The 18882-nt window shown below is 41.0% G+C and overlaps 1 protein-coding gene across 1 annotated transcript in view; it reads left to right on the forward strand.

Annotated features, from left to right (window-relative positions):
* Nucleotides 1–18882, forward strand: part of Ctnna3 (catenin alpha 3) — a 1277532-nt gene that overhangs the window by 626632 nt on the left and 632018 nt on the right. The window contains exon 7 of the mRNA XM_038342272.1: nucleotides 16928–17008. Within this exon, the coding sequence (XP_038198200.1) occupies nucleotides 16928–17008 (81 nt within the window). The remainder of the gene's footprint in view (nucleotides 1–16927; nucleotides 17009–18882) is intronic.

Genomic DNA, 18882 nt, shown 5'->3' on the forward strand with positions numbered 1-18882 from the left:
AAATAAAAAATAATAACGAAGGAGAAGGTGTACTCCAACGACTAATAAAACTTTAGTGTATATGACTCAGTTCTCTCTCCTATATAATATAAAGAGCAATATTCTGTCTCGATGTTGCTCCTAAGGCAGATAGAATGCGTACACAGAAATTATGCATGTGCATGCTTCCTGGTAGATCCTGGGCAGTTAGCCAAATATTATTTATACAGGTTTAAGTTAAAACTCTCCATAAGCCAGTTTCATGGTAGGAATTTCAGCAAACAAAAATCATATAATTGTGGATTTGATACCCACTATTGATAAATTACAATTGTTATTTTAATATGAGTTCTGCCGATAACTATCTTCTAATTTGGTTGGCCTCCTATCCTCATTTCTGTATTTGTAACATGGGATGATTTCTGTGCATATTTACTAAGATTCCCCCCCCTCCCCCGAGAATTATCTGCCTTCTGATGAAAGGCTCTAGATGAAAACCATCTAATAAACTGCTGGGCATCTGATCAGTGCAGGGCTGGGCAGGAGCAATTTATTTGCTCTGAACCACTGCTGGTCCAGGTGTAGCCATGGACCTGCCATATCAACACCTGGTCTTAGAAGAAACTGCGAATGTCAGGCTCCACTAGACCAGACACCAAGAATCAGAAGGTGCTTTCCCATGGAGAGATCTGCAAGGTGCAGCTTGAGAACAAGTGTTTAGGACCCTTGAAAACTAAAGCAGTGCTTTGTCTGAATTACTATTATCTGATACTGAACCCGCACTGCAATCCACAAAGAGGGAGAAGAGGCATTACGATGACAGTTGTTCTTATAATTTCTGATTCAAAATACTCTGTCACTTCAATTTCAAATCAAACACAGAATACCTACTTTTTTTTAAAAAAAAAATAAATCCTCTCTTAGAGCTAAATGTTGAAGGATATTATGAACATTTTCAGGACAAAATTATATCTGCATCTGGAAGCTTATAGTTACACATGTGGCTGGGAAAGTAAATTCCAGAGGTAAATGTGTCAATTTTTATCTTATAATTGATGAGCGTAATTGTGTAGTCTTTTAAAAGGCTATCATTCCTCAAAGTCCTGTGCAAAAGAATTGTGAGTTGGAGGCCAGTCAAGGCTACATAATTAAGAAATTGACTCAAAAAATTTAAATTAAATTACCAGACAGTCATGTAGAAGTTTACGAATTATGTTTTATCTTCTAAGTCAAATTTTATATGTTAAAATTTTAACATATAAAATTTAACTCATACTTGTTAAGCACATATAAGGTTACAGTATTTGAGTCTCTCTCTCTCTCTCTCTCTCTCTCTCTCTCTCTCTCACACACACACACACACACACACAATTATGCTCCTTGATAATATAGAACTTTTCTCAGACTATCACTTGCTTTGACAAGAAACTTCACTAGGTATATTAAGTACCAGTATTCTCATAAAAATTCCCAATGTCCTTATAAAACAAGTAATTAATTCAATCCATACTCAATAGACAATTACAGAATTTATACATGTCAAGTGTATACTAGGTACTGAAGACAGAGAAGAGAAAAATCAATCCTCTTCTCTTGTAGCATTGTAGTTGAGCTACAGTAGCTAATTCATCATAGAGATGAATTCATCATTATAAACTGTAATAAGTGCTTGTAAGGGGGCCTGGGAAGCGTTCCTGGAAGAAGCAGCATTGGGGATGGGACTGGAAAGATAAGGAAGGAAAGCCAGCACAAGATGGTAGGAAATGAGCAATGGAAGGGAATTCTGTTTGAGGGTGGACAAAGCTAGGTAGAACAGGGCTGATGACGTCTTTAAGTACACGGCTGAAGCATGAAGGGCTGGCCCAAGATGGAACAGAGGTCAAATCAGGCATGAACTGTAGCGTGACATAAGGACTTGAGTCCATGTTTAAAATCTTTCAAAGGGAATTTACTGATGTTCTTAAAGAGAGAGCCATGACACGGGCACAAATTTTTATTATTCATTTGTTTGAAGATCTCATTGCCTGTGCAGTGGAGAATGCATTGGGGAGAGTTATCAGAGGGGATAGGTTCCAAATAAAGAAGTTAGAGAGTTATGACAGAAATCCTGGTGTCTGCATGGCTGTTTCTGCTCAGTTGGGCAAGCTTTCCTGAAAGGAGAGCCCCAAGACTCAGGAGAACACAGATTGGTACACGGTTTGTGCACCCACAAAAGTTTCAGGATATTCAGCAAGGGCGTTTATTGTCTTTCTTGTGTATGTGCCTGACAAAGCAACCTGCATAAGTAGGATTTATTGTGTTTCAGCTCAAGAACACACTCCATTATGGCAGGGGAGGCATGGTTGCAGGAGCTGAAGGCAACTGCTCACATCAATCCCACTATCAGAACCAGGGAGCAACGAACGTTCATGCCGTCTTCCTGCCGTGTGATCTGGGATAACAGTTTATGGCACAGTGCTTTTCCACTTCAGTTAACCTAATCTAGACCATCCCTCACAGGTGTGCCCAGAAGCTAACCCCCCATCTAGATAATTCCTTAGCGATATCTCCAAAGGCTTGTGTCCTAGGAGAGTCTAGATCCAGTCAAGTTGACAACAGAGATCAACCATTATAGAAAGTTTCAAAATAAAAATAAAAAAAGAACAGCCTCTAAAGTTATAAACATAGCAAACAGTTCTCCAGGAGAGGAGGAGTTTCTTTCACGGAGCTGCCAGCCATTTGGGCAGGGCGTTCCAGAGATGCGGTTTTCATGGAGCCACACTCTTGCTTCTCCGTGACGCTGCTCCCTTCCGGTCATGGTGCTCTTGAAAGGAGCCCCTTACTCACACTGCCGTGATTAGCCCACGGAAACCTCTTGGCTCACCATGTTAATCTTGGCTGGAATTGTTCCTCTGGTCTCTCGTGGTGCTCTACAGGGGTAAATGTGTCTTTGCTTATGGTTCCCCAGCCGTGAGATGCAAGATGGTGAAGGGTGTAGTAAGGGCGAACACGACCGAAGAAGTTGCAGCGGTGCAAATTGAGGTGTTGATAAGCACCTGGGTGGGAATAAAGAAGCTCGGGTGATATTTCTGGAGGACCCGAATTCATATTCATTTCTACCAGCCACATGGGTGCTCACAATAGTTTGTAACTCCCGTTCCTTGGGTAACTTCTTCTGGCCACTTGTAAAGTATTTTTACCTAAACTGTGGCTATGGCTACACACACACACACACACACACACACACATTATTGTTTGATTGCACTGGATTTACACCTTACATATGTGGGAAAGAGTGTACTTAATCACAGTGCCAACAACTGGAGGCTAAGTGTCTTTTGTTCTACAAATCACAAACCAATCCAGATCTTAGTTCATTGAAGGGCATATACATTGGTTTACAGAGAGTGATATTAATCTTTCTAGATTTGGTGAGGTTCGATGATGTTTGAATGCTGTTTATCTACAAGTCTTTTTCTAAGAACAAATGTTCAGGGACTGAAGAGATTGCTCAGTGGTTGAGAACACTTGGTGTTCCTGAGGAGGTTCCTGTAGAGGTCTGGGGTTCAGTTCCTAGACAACCAGGGTTCTGTTTCCAGAACTCAAATGGTAGTTCACAACTATTTGTAGCTTCAGTTCCAATGGAGCCTATGCCATCTTCTGGCTTCCACAGACACCAGGCACAAACATGCTTATACACACATATGCAGAGTGCAGAATTATACATACAGAAAACATTCGTAAAAACAAAATGAAAATTAATGAAATTTTCTTAAAAGGGAACAGAGGTTCTCTAAGCATAAATGTTGAGTAAAAGAAGATGTTCAGTTTATAAAATGGTTGGAAAAATGTATCCACTTTAACAATTGTAATAAGTAACACACTTATTTATAAATGGTCTACCTAAATTAAACATATGATTATAACATTTGATTTTTAATAATGAAACATTTAATTAAGTGCCAAATAGTTTCCTTAGATTCAGTAGTGCCTGTCTGTAATAATCTTACAGCCCCAAATATTATCCTTTTAAAGTGGTTGCATGCTTGTGTGATCCAGGTTCACATATTATTGACTGACACTTCTGTCTGATTGGATACACGAGATCCAAGAAAGGCAAGCATCCCATCTAACTTATGCTGGTTTGGAGGATGCTGGTGTCTGACAGCTAGAAGTTTGCCTTAGCAATGTGGATCTTCAGGTGCAGGGTTTGGACTTCTCTGCTATTCCTGACCTGCGTTTTCCTTGCTATGTGATGCTAAATATGTATTTGCTGCTCTATTCTTTGAAGCTGGTCCACTTTCCTGTTCCTCTGAGGTTGACATGAAGAGGAATTAACACTCTCAGTTTTCTGACAGCAGACGTTGAAAGGGGACCATCTCTGCCTCTAATGTCGTGGCTTCCCTAGAACACACTGCAAGAAATACTACAGGCATCAGCTAGATTCATTTTTAATTCAGACTCCTATTACTTGATATTTATAGGCCATTCCTAATTCTGAGGCCAGAATTTATGACTCACTCTGGCGATTATCATTGCAGTTATCCACTGCGACTGGACTGGCTTCATTGTGTGACTCCTGCCACTGTATCAATCTTCCCTGACAACTGGAACCAATACAGAGCATCATATTCAAATCACCAGGCCCAGCCAGGCTTGGACCGTGAGTCCCGAAGTTCGAAGTTCACCTTCCCGGGCTAGGCAGACCAATTTCCACCATCCAGGTGATGGAGAAAGCTGACCCTCGGGAAAGAGAGGGGCGGTTCAGACCGATGCTATTCTTTATCAAGTTTAGCTCTGGATCTTGTTTAGTGCTAAGTAATAAAGAGACGGATGTTTCATGACAAATAACCCAGGAACCTCTTCAGTGTACATAAGAAAAAGTGGTGGCAGTCTCTTTTTTGGGATCATGAACATGATGAATGCATTTCAAACGTGCGCATAAATGTTTCTTCTGCCCATATTAACCCAGCTTCAGCAGTTCATGTCTTCAATTACCCAGCATCCCCAAATGTTAAGTTTTAAAAATGGCCATTGTGATGATTAATTTAGGTTGTTAACTTAATACAATCCAGAACCACCTAAGAAGAGTCCCTTAGGACTGTCTGAGTGAGGTTGGCCTGTGGGCAGCTCTTTGGGGGATTTCCCTGACATGGTATGGAAGAACCAGCCTAAAAGTGCGTGGCACCTGCTTTGGGACCCTGGACTGTATTACAGTGGAAAATCCCAGGTTAGTACTAAACATACAGACAAATTCACTCTTCCCTGCTCTTGAGTGTGGACACGGATGTGACCAAATGTTCCAGGTTCCTGCCAACTTGACTGCCCTGCCACTGCGGACAGTAGCCTGGAATTGTGGGTCACAAATGTGTCCCCTGAGTTGCTTCATTGGCCCAGCATCTTATCACACCAACAGAAATGAATCCGGGGTGGTTGTGTAACCACCGTTCACACCTAATTGACTCACACTCCCTTACCAGGTCAAAAAAGCTGCACATCACATCCAAATAACCCCAGCCCAGGAAGTCTTGTTGGTGTATGAACTCCACATGTCTGTTGTCTTTATTGACTAGACACTGTTTACTTTTGCTTCTCAGATACGTGAGTGTTCTCCAGGCTCTGTTCCTTAGCATTAATTAAAGCTTACTGAAGGACTTTAGAAATCTCTGCACATTGATTTTCTGTAGAGTAATCACTCAATAAATCTTCATTTATTGTTGCCCATGTCTGCTCACCATGCTGTAGACCAAGGGCTGTCTCATTTTCCATCTTGCTGATTGGACTGGAGACAGGACTATCCTTAGTCGCTCGTGCCACCTTAACTGTGTGCTTCAGTCATGGCTTGTCACTTGCCCCTTTATCAAAGGTACAATAGTGGTTCTGGTCCAGGGTGACTCTGGACACTGTAATGATGGGACATCTCATACTCTCAGAGGCCACATAGGATTTAGCCAAGACCTGCGAGTGGTCAAGCATAGCTATTGCTTGGGATCCGAGGATAAAGAACAGCATAGTTCTTGAGGATGGAGAGTTGCAAGCACTCAGAATATAGTGAGCTGATCCTGCTCCAAGGAAGCAGCATATTAGGATCAGTTTGCCTTCAAGTGGGATCGCTCAGCTCAGCTCAGTGCTGTTTCCCAGAGCATGGGAGTGGCCATCCTGAATATCTGGGAGACAGGGGACCACTTGAGTCCAGACCCAGGACAGTGTTCTGTCTGCTGTGGGAGGATAAAGTACTGCTTACACTTACCAAAGCACGATCTCCAGTTAATCCCCAGTGGTCAGGACATGGTAGCATCAGGGTGTGGGTGGTACTTTCCCTGGGAGTTAAGGGATAACAACATTCCAGCTTGAAGATGCTGAGGCTGGGGATGGCTCACCAGGCAGAAGTTGTTCAAGAGCAGCAAATCCTTGAAGACTGGGGCATGCTGTGGCTGCTCCCCTCTATCCAAGGACACTCTCCAGCAGCAGTTCCTGTTTCAAGATGGTGTAGTTCAGCAGCAATATCAGCCACAGCAGAGGATACTGTGCTGTCCCCTCTTTCTAGACACACAGTCGGACAGATTCTAGGCAGCACACTGAGGTGTACTTAGTGTCAGTGAGGACTGTGTAGGTCCCTGGTGGTGGGGACTATAAACGTCCAAGGTCGTGGTGAGGCAGCTGGCATCTTTGTTACTTATTCCTAGACTGCAGAATCTCTCCTGGTTTTAAACTGGTTTAAACTGGTAAGCTGTGGGTATGGCATGGAAGAGGGGGAGGGTTCCCTTCTTGCTTCTGTGATATTATCCCAGATGTCCATGTTCTACAAGGTTCCTGGTGCTCTAACATGCCCCTTTAGCTATTTTCAGCAAACATTGATATTGTTTTGTGTGTGTGTGTGTGTGTGTGTGTGTGCGTGTGTGTGTGTGTGTGTGTGTGATTGAGTGGGTAGATGTGGCACAGTTCATGTCTTGAAGTCAGAGGACAATTTGTAGGAGTCATTTTTTTTACCCCGACTATGTCATTTTTAGTGATCAAACTCAGGCTATCAGCTTGAGTTTTGGGTGCATGAACCTTTATCCATTGAGCCATCTCTCCAGTACACCAAACATTTTTTTTTTCTTTCCTTTGACTGATTCTTTGGAGGAATAAACAGGTTGGTGCTTGTCTGAGAATAATTTTCTTTGAAATTCCAGTGTGTCTTTTATTTTACTTTTTAAATATTTTTTTAAAAATTTACTTTTAGGTATACAAATTCTTACCTGCATGTATGTATGTATGTTTGTATGTAGATATGTATATATGTGTATTGCTTGTGTGCAGTGCCCACAGAGGCCAGAAGAGGGCATCAGATCACCTAGCACTGGAGTTATAGGTGCTTATCAGTTGTCATGTGGATCTTCTGCAAAAGCATCAAGTACTCTTAACCTCTGAGCCATCTCTCCAACCCTGCAGTGTGGACTTTAAAGTTTAGAATGCAGCTTTGTGGAGTCTGGAGCAACATACTAAACAGACCTGAAGGCTCCTGTAGTCCTTTTGATTGACTGAAGTGAGTTCTTTTCTCATACCTGTGCTCTACATATTTTATAAGAACCCTCTTTTCTTTTTTACTTTTCTTTCCCAATAACACACAATTAACATGTGAGATTTTCCTAGGGTAACTTTTGAAACTTAACACTAAATAAAACATTCAAAAGACAAATAAAACAACAATATTTGTGTGCCCCTATACACCCTTAATTTTCTTAAGTAAAATCTACTAACTTTTAAAACTTTAAAAACTAATCAATGTCAATACTTTCATAGTTATCTTGGAGTTATTATTATTATTATTATTATTATTATTATTGTGTGTCTGTGTGTGAGAGAGCAGTGGAGAGCAAAAGAGAGAGAGAGACAGAGAGAGAGAGAGAGAGAGAGAGAGAGAGAGAGAGAGAGGAGAGAGAGACTTCCCTTATTTGTGCTGGATAGCTTATGTAAACTTGACACAAGCTAGAGTTACCAGTAATGGAAAGAGCCTTGTTTGGAAAAAAAAAAAAAACAAAAAAAAAACAAAAAAAAAAAACCTCAGTGCCTCCATAAGATCCACCTGTAGACAATATTCTTAATTAGTGATGGGTGGTGGAGGGTCCAGCTCATTGTGGGAGGGACTACCCATGGTCTGGTCCTGGATTCTATAAGAAAGCAGGCTGGGCAAGACATGGTGAGCAAGCAAGTCTTATTCCTTCATGCATCAGCTCCCACCTCCAGGTTCCTACCCTGCCTGAGTCCCTGCCCTCACTGCTCTTGATGATGAGCCATTATATGGAACTGTAAGTGAAATAAACCTTTTCCCCAGGTTGCTTTTGGTCATAGTGTTCCATTACAGCCATAGTAACCTGAAGATATTGCTAGTAATTAAAATGTAATTGTCAAAACATCTATCGTCAACACATCTATTGTGATTGACATCGACTCTGATCACTCACAGTTCAGGCCATAGACAGGCAGGACCCCAGCTGTGGAAAGGGTGCTCAGTTGTCCTTTTATTTTTCTCACCTTTCTGGAGTTTGCAGGAGAAGAAGTTAAAGGAATCAGGAAGTCATTGCTAGGTTCCAGATGTTGAAAGCAACTCTTCCCCTGGGCTTGCTGTATTGGTAAGGGAAGACACAGAACATGACACTGGCAATGTGACAAAGGTCTTAAAGTGAAAGATTGTTGGTTTAGATGTAGACAAGACTTGCGGGTAGCAGTAAATGACAGACAAATGTCTTAAAGGGAAGGACTGTTGGCCCAGGTGTAGACAAGGCTGGGGAGGACAGTAAGTGACAGACAAATGTCTTAAAGGGAAAGACTGTTGGCACAGGTTTAGACAAGACTTTCGGGGGAACATTTCCAAAATGTCTTCATCAGACTTCATACATTTTTTAAAGTTTGTGTCATTATGATCATAAATGTGACATTTCTGATATACTGTTGACTTTTATCATCTTTTGAAAATATTATTGTTAAATACATCAACATGTGACTCTGTATATTTATCTTAGTTCTAACTTTTAAAAAATTCTTATTGAGTGTGTGTGTAAATGTGGCTCTGTGATCTATGTTAGATCATATACTATAGTCCATGTGTAGAGAGCAGAGGGTATCTCTGAGGTGTCAGTTTTCTTCTGTTATCTTTATGTAGATCCTGGAAGTAGAACTCCACCCTTTGTATGTATATCTTTCTTCTTTAGTTAGGGCTACAATTTTTAAATGAAATGAAGATAAATTACAAATTTAAAACAGTGTGTAGAATTTGGAAGTAGAACACTGAGGTAATAATTTTGGAGGATGAACCACTGATAACTCTGAAGTTCTACCCTTTGAGTCCATATTCTATCAGACTACACTAAGCTACATAGTGTTCATGAGTTTTTTCTATTAAAATATATGAGCCCATCAACTTTTATAGAACATGATATATTCAACAGTTCTCTTGAACTTGCTGTAAAAAACACTATGCGCCTTATTATAGAGAAAACTATTACCTGCTGATTTATCTTGAAGGAAGCATTTCCATATGCCAAGTTTCTTTGAAGTGGAGGCTATCTTTATAGAACTTCTCTGCATTCTGTTTTCCTAAATCCTTCAAGTTATAAACCTTAAAAGGACTAAATGAGGATAGCAGTGATGGAAAAATACTTGTTTGTCAGTACATATCAATCCATCATAGTAGTAATTGGGTATCAAAAGGCAAGCATGTCTGTAGGACACAGACTAACATTGATAAGGCACCAGAGTGGTTAATGTGGATCTGCCTTAGATTTCATGTACACAAGATGTGGAAGTACACTATTAGACAACTGATAATTCAGACTTCATAAAGTCCTCTGCTGGCTTTTGACATACTGAATATCACTTAAAAAGTCGAGGAAATGGAAAAAATGGGTGAAAAGACATAGAAATCGGGAAGGATAGCAGAGGTAAAGATGTGTGATAAAATCAGTGGGCTGTGTTGGTCTACCGCCCAATGCACAGCATATATAGAAATATGGCTAGTGCAAAAGATGGAAAGTTATGTATTTGGCCTTTGCTTATCTTTCCATTTCATTGTTTATTAGACTCTAATAATGGTTTTCCATATTGTAGAAAACGTGTCATAGTATCTCAGAATAACTGACAGTCTTAGCTCTGGTGCCTTTCCATTTCATTCCTGATCATCACATTCACCCCTGACACTGGAACCAGCATTCAATACTGTGTATTCTCTTAATTTGCTTATTAATCAATTCTTTCCCATATTTTGAGAAATGGTTTAGGCATACTGGCAACCTTTGCACTTCATTTATTTATTTTTGAGTGTATAGTATGGATATGTGAACAGTGTATGTATGAGGGGTCTTGGTGTTAACAATGAGCATTTTTTCTTGGTTGAGTCCACTTTATTTGTAATTGTGTGTGTGCACATGTGTGATGTGTGAACACATGCACATATGTGTGGGCATGAGGTACCCATGGAATTTGGAAGAGGGCATTGGGTCACTTGGAGCTGGGGTCACAGGCAGTGGTCAGCTGTCCTCTTCAGTACTGGAAACTGATCTTGGATTTTCATAACTGCTGATGTGTGTATCCATCATTCTGCCTCACAGGCTGACTAGCCAGTAAACTTCCAAGATCTGTCTATCACTGAACTCACTAGGACTGGGTTACGGGCACAGGGTCTGGCCATCTTCCCAGCCCTATTGTTTACTTTTAAATTGGGCTAGTTGGGTATTTTTGTTGATATTTTTGTTGCTATTACTTACATTTTCTGGTATGAGCTCCTTGTTGAAAGTATAGTTTGAGGCAATTTTGATTTTTGTTTTCTGTGCTTTGAAGAGCTCTTTCAAAGAGTCTTTATCCTTTTACTGCCCCAGAGCCTTTTCCCCCCTGTTTTCTTCTACCAGTTTCTTGGTCTCACTCTATCCTTACACAGTTACTTCTAATAGTAAAGCTATTTCAAATGTCAGAGTTGATATTTGGTTTGTTTTACATTTATTTCCATCTTGCAGTGCTTGCTTCAGGAAGATTATTCAGCGTGCCCAGCATAGGCGTCTTCCTGACATGCTGTGGTACACTGGGAGTCTGAGAGAGGAGGTTTCGTTTTGCATGCTTGTCTATTTGTATATCTCTCATGCCTAAAAAATGTAGTCCAGAATCTGTTCCCTCTGCTATTTGTTAAGCATAAAATATTTTTAAAGCTATTTCTACAGAGAAGAACTAAGTTTAAGGGCATCATATTTTATATTCACCATGAAATAAAGATTTCACACTAAAAGGGAAATGTTTCTTTACAAAGCTTGTGGGAAATAGAAAAAAATCAAAAAATAACAAAACAACAAAAAAGTATTTTTTTCTAATGTTTAAATTCTATCCAGGGATCCTATACATCAATACATTCATTTGATTATGAATTTGAGAAATTGATGCTAAATTCCTCATTTCTAGTATTTGGGGCTCATTTTTTTCCGGGGTGAGTCTCATGACCAACATTTTCAATTGTCTCATTTTATTTATGCTGTTTCAAGTTTACATTACAAGTCTCAACACATTTTCAGTGATTGTTTATACAAGAAATTGTTTAATTAAAAGCATACTGTTCTGGCTGGGTGGTGGTGGCACACGCCTTTAATCCCAGCACTCAGGGGGCAGAGGCAGGCGGATCTCTGTGAGTTCAAGGCCAGCCTGGTCTACAAGAACTAGTTCTAGGACAGGCTCCAAAGCTACAGAGAAACCCTGTCTTGAAAAACAAACAAACAAACAAAAAACAAAACAAACAAAAAACAAAACAAACAAAAAAGTAATTTTTGGAATAAATGTGATCCTGTTAAAGAATTTGAAAGCCATAATGGAATATAAGAATATTTTGTGGCAAACCTTTTTGTTTTGAAACTGAGCACAACAATATTATAGGATTTGTTGACAACTTAAAACTTTTGAACACTTACCACGTGCAAACATTGTTTATGCTGTGAGCATCAAAATACACACAAGGGCAGCTTGAGCAAAGGCCAGACTCTTCAGGAATATTTGACAACTAGCATAAAAAGTGTGAAGCTTGACCTATTGGCTTTTGACTAAGAAATGAAATCGGTCCTACAGACAACTGAGAGTCATACAATTTAATCAAGAGAGTGAAACACACAGGGCTGTTCTAAACCTGGAGGATGAAAATGGCTTCCTGAGTGATACACCCAAGTAAGCAACTACTCGATTCTCATTACTGAGACGAGCATACTTGCGCTGACCAGGTTCTCCTCTTTAAATGATCACTTCAGTTCGTAGCCCCCTCACCCAGGCACTCATCACTGATAGCAGCATGGATTGCTGTCTTCCTTTTCACCTGCCAGCATCTGCCAGCCCCTGTCCCACCTCGTTTACTCAAGCAGAGCCCCGAGTTCATCACTTTCCTTTATCCTGACCATCACTGGACTCATTTCAACACATCTCATCCCTCTGAGAGCCTTTGGCCGCGACCATCTAATTCTAATTCTGTCTGTGCTCTGATGCCCTCACACACACTGTGCAGACTCCAGCCCCTTTGAAATAATGGCTGGACCGTTTCACTCTCTTGATTAAATTGTATGACTCTCAGTTGTCTGTAGGACCAATTTCATTTCTTAGTGTGTCAAAAGCCAATAGGTCAAGCTTCACACTTTTTATGCTAGTTGTCAAATATTCCTGAAGATTCTGGCCTTTGCTCAAGCTGCCCTTCCCCCTCCCCATGACCTTTGCTCCTATCTCTACTTGCCTGACTCCCAGATACTCTTCAGTGCTCCTTTATCACTTCCTTGGGAGTCCTTCCTTCCCCTCGGCTTAATGAGAGTGCTATCCAATCAATCTCCAGATTGTCTTCGATGTTATTTTTTTTTATCAAATGCTGTCTGTGTTTGTGTCTTCTGCTGAGGCAGACAGGGTGTTGAAGGTATTGCTGTACCCTGTGCGGTGCCTGTCACAGAGTAGATCATAAAGATTTATTGATTATGTTAGTCTGTTTATTAAACCACAGGCTAGTTTAAAAGCCCAAGAAGTATAAGAAAGGGTGATAGATGACAATGAGTAATATCAGCTGAGAAGATCCCCAAATATTCTCCTGAAAATGCAGTAATTGATATAACTTGAACGATGTCCACACTGAGAAAAGCAGTTCAGAAGGGAAAGGGTTTCTCATAAGCAGAACTCCAGAGTTGTGGTTGCGCCATCTAGAACAAAGGATTCATCAAGAAGTCTCATCAGCTGTTATGAGTAAACCCAAGATCAAGTCTTTGTAAGATCTCAGACACCAAGATGACGGATTTGTTGTGAACTTCATCAGCGATGGGGATAGAGGGAAGAGTTTTAAAACAAAGAGCAGGTGTAATTAGATCCCTACTCAGGCTGAGTTGCTTGACGATTGACAGCTTGGTTTACTGCCTGGGTGCTCTCTAGTATATTGGCTTGTCATTTAAAGACCACTTGCATGAAACCAAAAGGAAGTATTTAACATAGCACTATTCTGCAAGTCCTTCTGAAGTCAGGAACATGTTCCATATCCGTGACGTTCAGTATAGCAGCCACCAAGCACACAAAAATTTGAAAACTTTAAAAAGAGACACCAAGGGGATCAAATTACAATATTATGTAATTTAAATTTATATTTAAATTAAAATGGCTATGTATGGTAAGTGGCTACCACTCATTGAATAATGGAGTTTTAGAAATTGCTCCCAGGCTGAGACTTTGTAGGAAATGGGCACACTCACATTAGAGTAAATCAAAGAGATGTTAGTTCATACACTTGTTTCAAAGGTGCAGACAACGCTAGGGGAATCATGAGATAATTGACAGTGGTTGGTGACGTGGAGCACTGAAAGGTTCATGGCTAAGACTATATAGAGGTCCAAGCTCGGATGATATCGAGACTGTATAATGTACAAAGTAATCCTAGCCACGTTTTACTGCGTAAAATCATGTTCAGGATTGTTTTCTTCAACAAAGTCTCTCCTTATGGGAAGTCCATTTATATTCATTGACAAGAGTGTGTGGTTTCCCCCATCCAGCTTCAGTCCTTGCTGTGTTTCCAAGCGTCTCTCTCCCTGATGCTCTCTGAAAGCCAACCCTTTTCCATTAGCAGGGCTGTGGGAACTTAATGATAGCTCCTGCCACGGCTTTTTTTAAAGGGACTTCTTCTCTTCTGAGCACTTGGTGGTAGGCAAGGCCTCGCCATTATCTGCGGTTGTGTTTTAATATCCTGCCCTGTCCTTCCATCTCTCATCTCAGAACACAGGGCTTGCCTTTCACCCTCGCTCACTGCTGGATGATTTGTTAAGGCTTTGAAAACAGAAGGAACGAGGTGCTTTTAAACAGGACAGGGCTATTTCGCCTTGCTTTATTTATTTTTATGCCATGCAAAAGGAATAAAGAGGTATAAAATGGTTCAACTGAAGCCAAATAAATCTGGATAAATAGAGCAAGAACCCAATAAAAACCCGGGGGGGGGGGTGAGAAGGAAGAAAAGTATCGGGGATGGGAGACAAAAGGAAGGAATAAGAAAGAAAATCGAATAAGTCCTCCAGCATTAGGGTCTATTTATTATTACCTAGGGAACAAAGTGCCTTTGACCCAATGAAATATTTTAAACTAGGGTTAAGCTCTGGGTGGAAATTAGGAAATCATCTTTAAATGTATCCTTTATTGTATCTTCTGCCACCCCCCGTCACCCTCTGTTAAAGCTTTGTGTGTGTCTGCCGCGAGGTCCAGGGAGGCCGACATCTTTCTCTTGTCCTGATGAATCGCAGCACAGAGGCTTGTGAGATTTCACAACCAACACGGCAGGAGTCTCTCAAATTATTTCTTTTGCCAGAGCAGGGGGTGAGAGGGCGTGGGGCTCTCTTTGTCCTAACTGCTGTCTATTTGGGTGATCGCTGCCTTCATGAAATGGAAAAAAAAAAAAAAAAAGACGTAACCAAGAGCTAATAATGCCCAAAACTAGAGAATAAAGGCTAGGCTCTTTAGCAAAATTAGATACTGGGCTTAGGCCCATTGTAGATCTGTTTATGCCATTGCTTTATGTAGCCCTGAATTAACGTTTTGCAATTCTCTATTGCTAAAATAAAGACTGCTTACCAAGAGCTGTTAAAGTAATCACAAGTTTCATTTGAGCACATGCTCAAGAATCATTTTGGTATCAAGAACTTCTTTTTTCTCAGTTAAACAACCCAACACCAATATGTCCTACTATGCTTTCCTTCATTCCCCTATTCATTTACTATGGACAGTTTCAAACATATGCACCTTTTACACTCTTTGAAAATGAAAATCTCTTTTACTTTTATGTATGTTTATAAAGGTGTACATGTGTGTACATGCAGATGCCAGCAGACAGTCTCTGCTGTTGTTCCTTAGGCACTATTCATGTCTATGAGTAGAACCTAGTAGATACATCCCCATGGGTGATAAGTATCCTGCAGAGTATTGCATGCTCCTAAGTGATGGCCGTTTTTTGCATCTGGTGCCGAGAAAAATCTATGCGTAACTGTGGTTTAGAGGATTCCAGCTATTGCCGAGTGGGCTGACTGCTAAACTCCAAGTTCATCATTACCTTTCTGGCTTGTTATGGAGCCCCAATTAAACCATGTTGCACTTTGGATGAAGTTGCTAATTTATGTATAGTCATCAAACCTGTTCAATAACTCCCTTGCAAGTAATTACTGTAAGGGTGCTGTGAAGGCATAGAGATGAAAGGGGCCTACTGGAAAATGCCAGTGAATCAATGAGTGGGAAGAGCTCACTTGTGATCGTGGGAGAATTGTTTCAAGGGTTATATTGCATTGAAGGATCTTCTTGTGAAACCATTGAGGAACAACAAGGGTTTTAACAGGTGTCTATAAGAACTGGGAAAAGATGTAGACAGCCTTGGGAATGCGGTCCTTCAGAGAGTAGTGTTTGAGACGATGGCAGGAGAATCAGGCACATCTATTGAGTACAGCAGATGATCTTGATTTTGTTGTTGTTATTAAGACATGGTTCTATTTGAAGGTGTTGGTTTTTCTGTGCGGTTGGCCTAGGGAGGGAGTGGACGGATGTACTGCCTTGTCCAGGCTTGTGCTACAGGGTCTCTTTTCATTGACTCCATTCTGGAAGCTCAGCGAGCTGCTGATATTCAAGGTCTCCTCTCAGAACCTTTTGCAGTTTATTAATTTAAAAGCAGCAGCAATTTTCTTAGAGGTGAGACCCGTAATGATTTTTTCCAATCTCTTTGCTAGGAGCTATCCTTGAGAAAGTAGGATTAGTTTCAACCCGATTGTCTCCCACAACAAGAATATGTAGAAAATGTCAACCAAGGTGACTCTCTGTGTGTTGAGAAGTCCAAAGCTTAGGTTAAGGGATGTAATGGAGAGGCCTGTTCCGCTTACAGAATGCAAAGGTGTTGCACAAATTATCTTAAGGAGCCAAAAGCAGCATCCAGTTCTCACCTAAAACAATTTGTTCTTGGAATATTGTCAGCTAAAATTGTGGTCAACTTTTGCAAATTGTATGAATTTGCACTGCATATTTTATTTAGTGTTTAGCAAAAACTCCAATATGGCTCTGCATAACTTACACAATACACCAAGAAGATGACTTCAGAAACTCCCACGGAAGTTGACAAATCGGGCATCTAATGCTTTTAAGCTAATTGCATGCTTAGCGGTTAAGGAGCTGACTTGTTCAGAATGAAGATCAGAGTTTTGTCAAGACAATGCTCTGCCTGCTGCCACATTGAATCCGATCAAACCCCGTATCAGAAATATTACAGACGCTTAAAGAAGAAAATAACGCGCGCTTTAATCGCCGTGCTACTTAGTGTTTCAGTGAAGGGCTCATGAGTCATCGGTACTGTCATAGCAGTTTTGAAAACTATTCTTGAATTTTCAAGCTGTTATTTTCAGGAAATTTCGAAAGCAAATTGCTAAGTGATAAAGAGTAATTTGGTAGCATTTGCTTATGTCAGTGTTTTGCTTCCTTGCAGACTGGAAAAACAGAAAAGAGTAGTGCCCTGAATGCCGCCATAGACAATATGAGCAAGAAGACAAGAGACCTCCGCCGACAGGTGAGAGCCGAGAGAGGCACGGGGCAGGGATGAACAGGGAAAGAAGCTCTCAATCATGGCCGTACCGTTTATAGTTTTTTGGTCTTTTAGAATGGTAGAATGGGAAACCCAAAAGCAAGCTTATATGTTCCACATTTACATGCCTCGAATGTGTTGTGGCAAACAGAAGACAGAAAAAGGAGTGTGTGCCTTAATGGCATGCAGAATTGCATTTGAATCTTGGCTCTGTCCTCATCAGATGTGAGTTCTGAGGCATAGATTGCATGTCTCAGAGCTTCTATGAAATGCAATTAACAACATGAAGTAGGGCTTTCGATAGGAAGTGAACACATATTGCTGCACTGGAGAGATGGCCTAGTTGGTAAGGTGTTTGCCTCACAAGCAGGAGCACCTGAGTTCGAGTCCCCACCACCCTCTTGGAAAAAGGCCAGGTGTGGTGTGGGACAGGATCGTCATCCAAGGACTCAGGTAATGGAGACAAATGGATTCCTGGGCCTCTCTGCCTAGTCAGCTCAGACTTGTTGGTGAGTTCCTCATAGTGGAAAGCCCTATCACAATGCAAAGGTGTATGGATCCTTATTAATGACACCTGAAGTTGTCTTCTGACCTCACATACATGTGTAGCACATACATACATCCTTGCACAAATGAACATGTACACATATACACACATCTGCTTCCACATAGGATGAAATTAGTATATTTGTTTGGCACACTACATGTTTAGAGATGTTGGTAAACCAACTTCATGACAGTACTGTGCTGCTTTGAATGACAGCTTGACCCACTAGGAGGTATCTGAGAGGAGGGACCATCAATTAAGGAAATGCCTCCAGAATATTGTGTTGTGGCCAAGACTGTAGGGCCTTTTCTTAATTAGTGATCAGTGAGGGAGGGCTCAGTCCATTGTAGATGGTGCCACTCCTAGGCTGGTGGTCCTGGGTTCAATAAGCAAGCTTTTGAGCAAGTCAGTAAGCAGCACCCCTCCGTGGCCTCTGCATCAGCTCCAGCCTCCAGGTTCCTGGCCTGTTTGCATTCCTGTCCTGACTTCTTTCAGTGTTGAACAGTGATGGGGAAGGGTAAACCTGATCAACCCTGTCCTTCCCAAGTTGCCTTGGTCCTGACTTTCCTTAAGAGCCGTAGCTGAGACAAGTTCACGCTGACTTTCTCGTCCTAGGGCAGAGAGCATCGCACAGCTCCGTGTGTTCACTTCTTCCTCTTCCTGGTTTGTGGGTGCTTCAGAAAGGAGTTTCTTTAGAGACACTCTTTTGGTTGTTAGTCATCAGGATCAGAAGCCCGGAAGGGATTTTACTAAGAAGTTGAGAACACAGTGTTATGACACAATTTCCTCCCAAACATAAGCCAATTTCCAAGGCCTTTTGCTTCCTAATCCTTTCTACTGTTAATTACCAGATAATCCCCCCCCCCTTGGGACAGCTATAACATAGTCACCATTAACTCATAAAAGCAGGGGAAAAGGCTTTTAACTGGTAGCTTTTAATGCTATATATTATCTTAGTTAAATGGGAAGAATTGGAGAAATGACTGGGCCTTATTTTAATTCAGAAGTAGATCTATATACAGATTAATAAGGATTCCCAGATAGTGAGGTTGTTTTGCAGCAGAATTTTAAATCCTGTGGAAATCATGGTTTCTCATTGTTAGGACCTTGATGTAAATTCTCTTTCTGCTGCTAGCACTTAGAATCTTTGGACATAAGAGTCAAAGGAATGTACGAGCACAGCCCCTTTGGGACGCTGCTGAGAAAGCCAGATACTGTGGTTAGGGCCTAAGGTGCAAGGGGCGTTGAGTCAGGACCTAGGCAAGGGCCCAGACACTTGAGTCCTCAGAGTTGGCCTTTCTATTTCTTATAT

This window comes from Arvicola amphibius, chromosome 9 (assembly GCF_903992535.2).
Source record: "Arvicola amphibius chromosome 9, mArvAmp1.2, whole genome shotgun sequence".
In the NCBI taxonomy this organism is placed as follows: Eukaryota; Metazoa; Chordata; class Mammalia; order Rodentia; family Cricetidae; genus Arvicola; species Arvicola amphibius.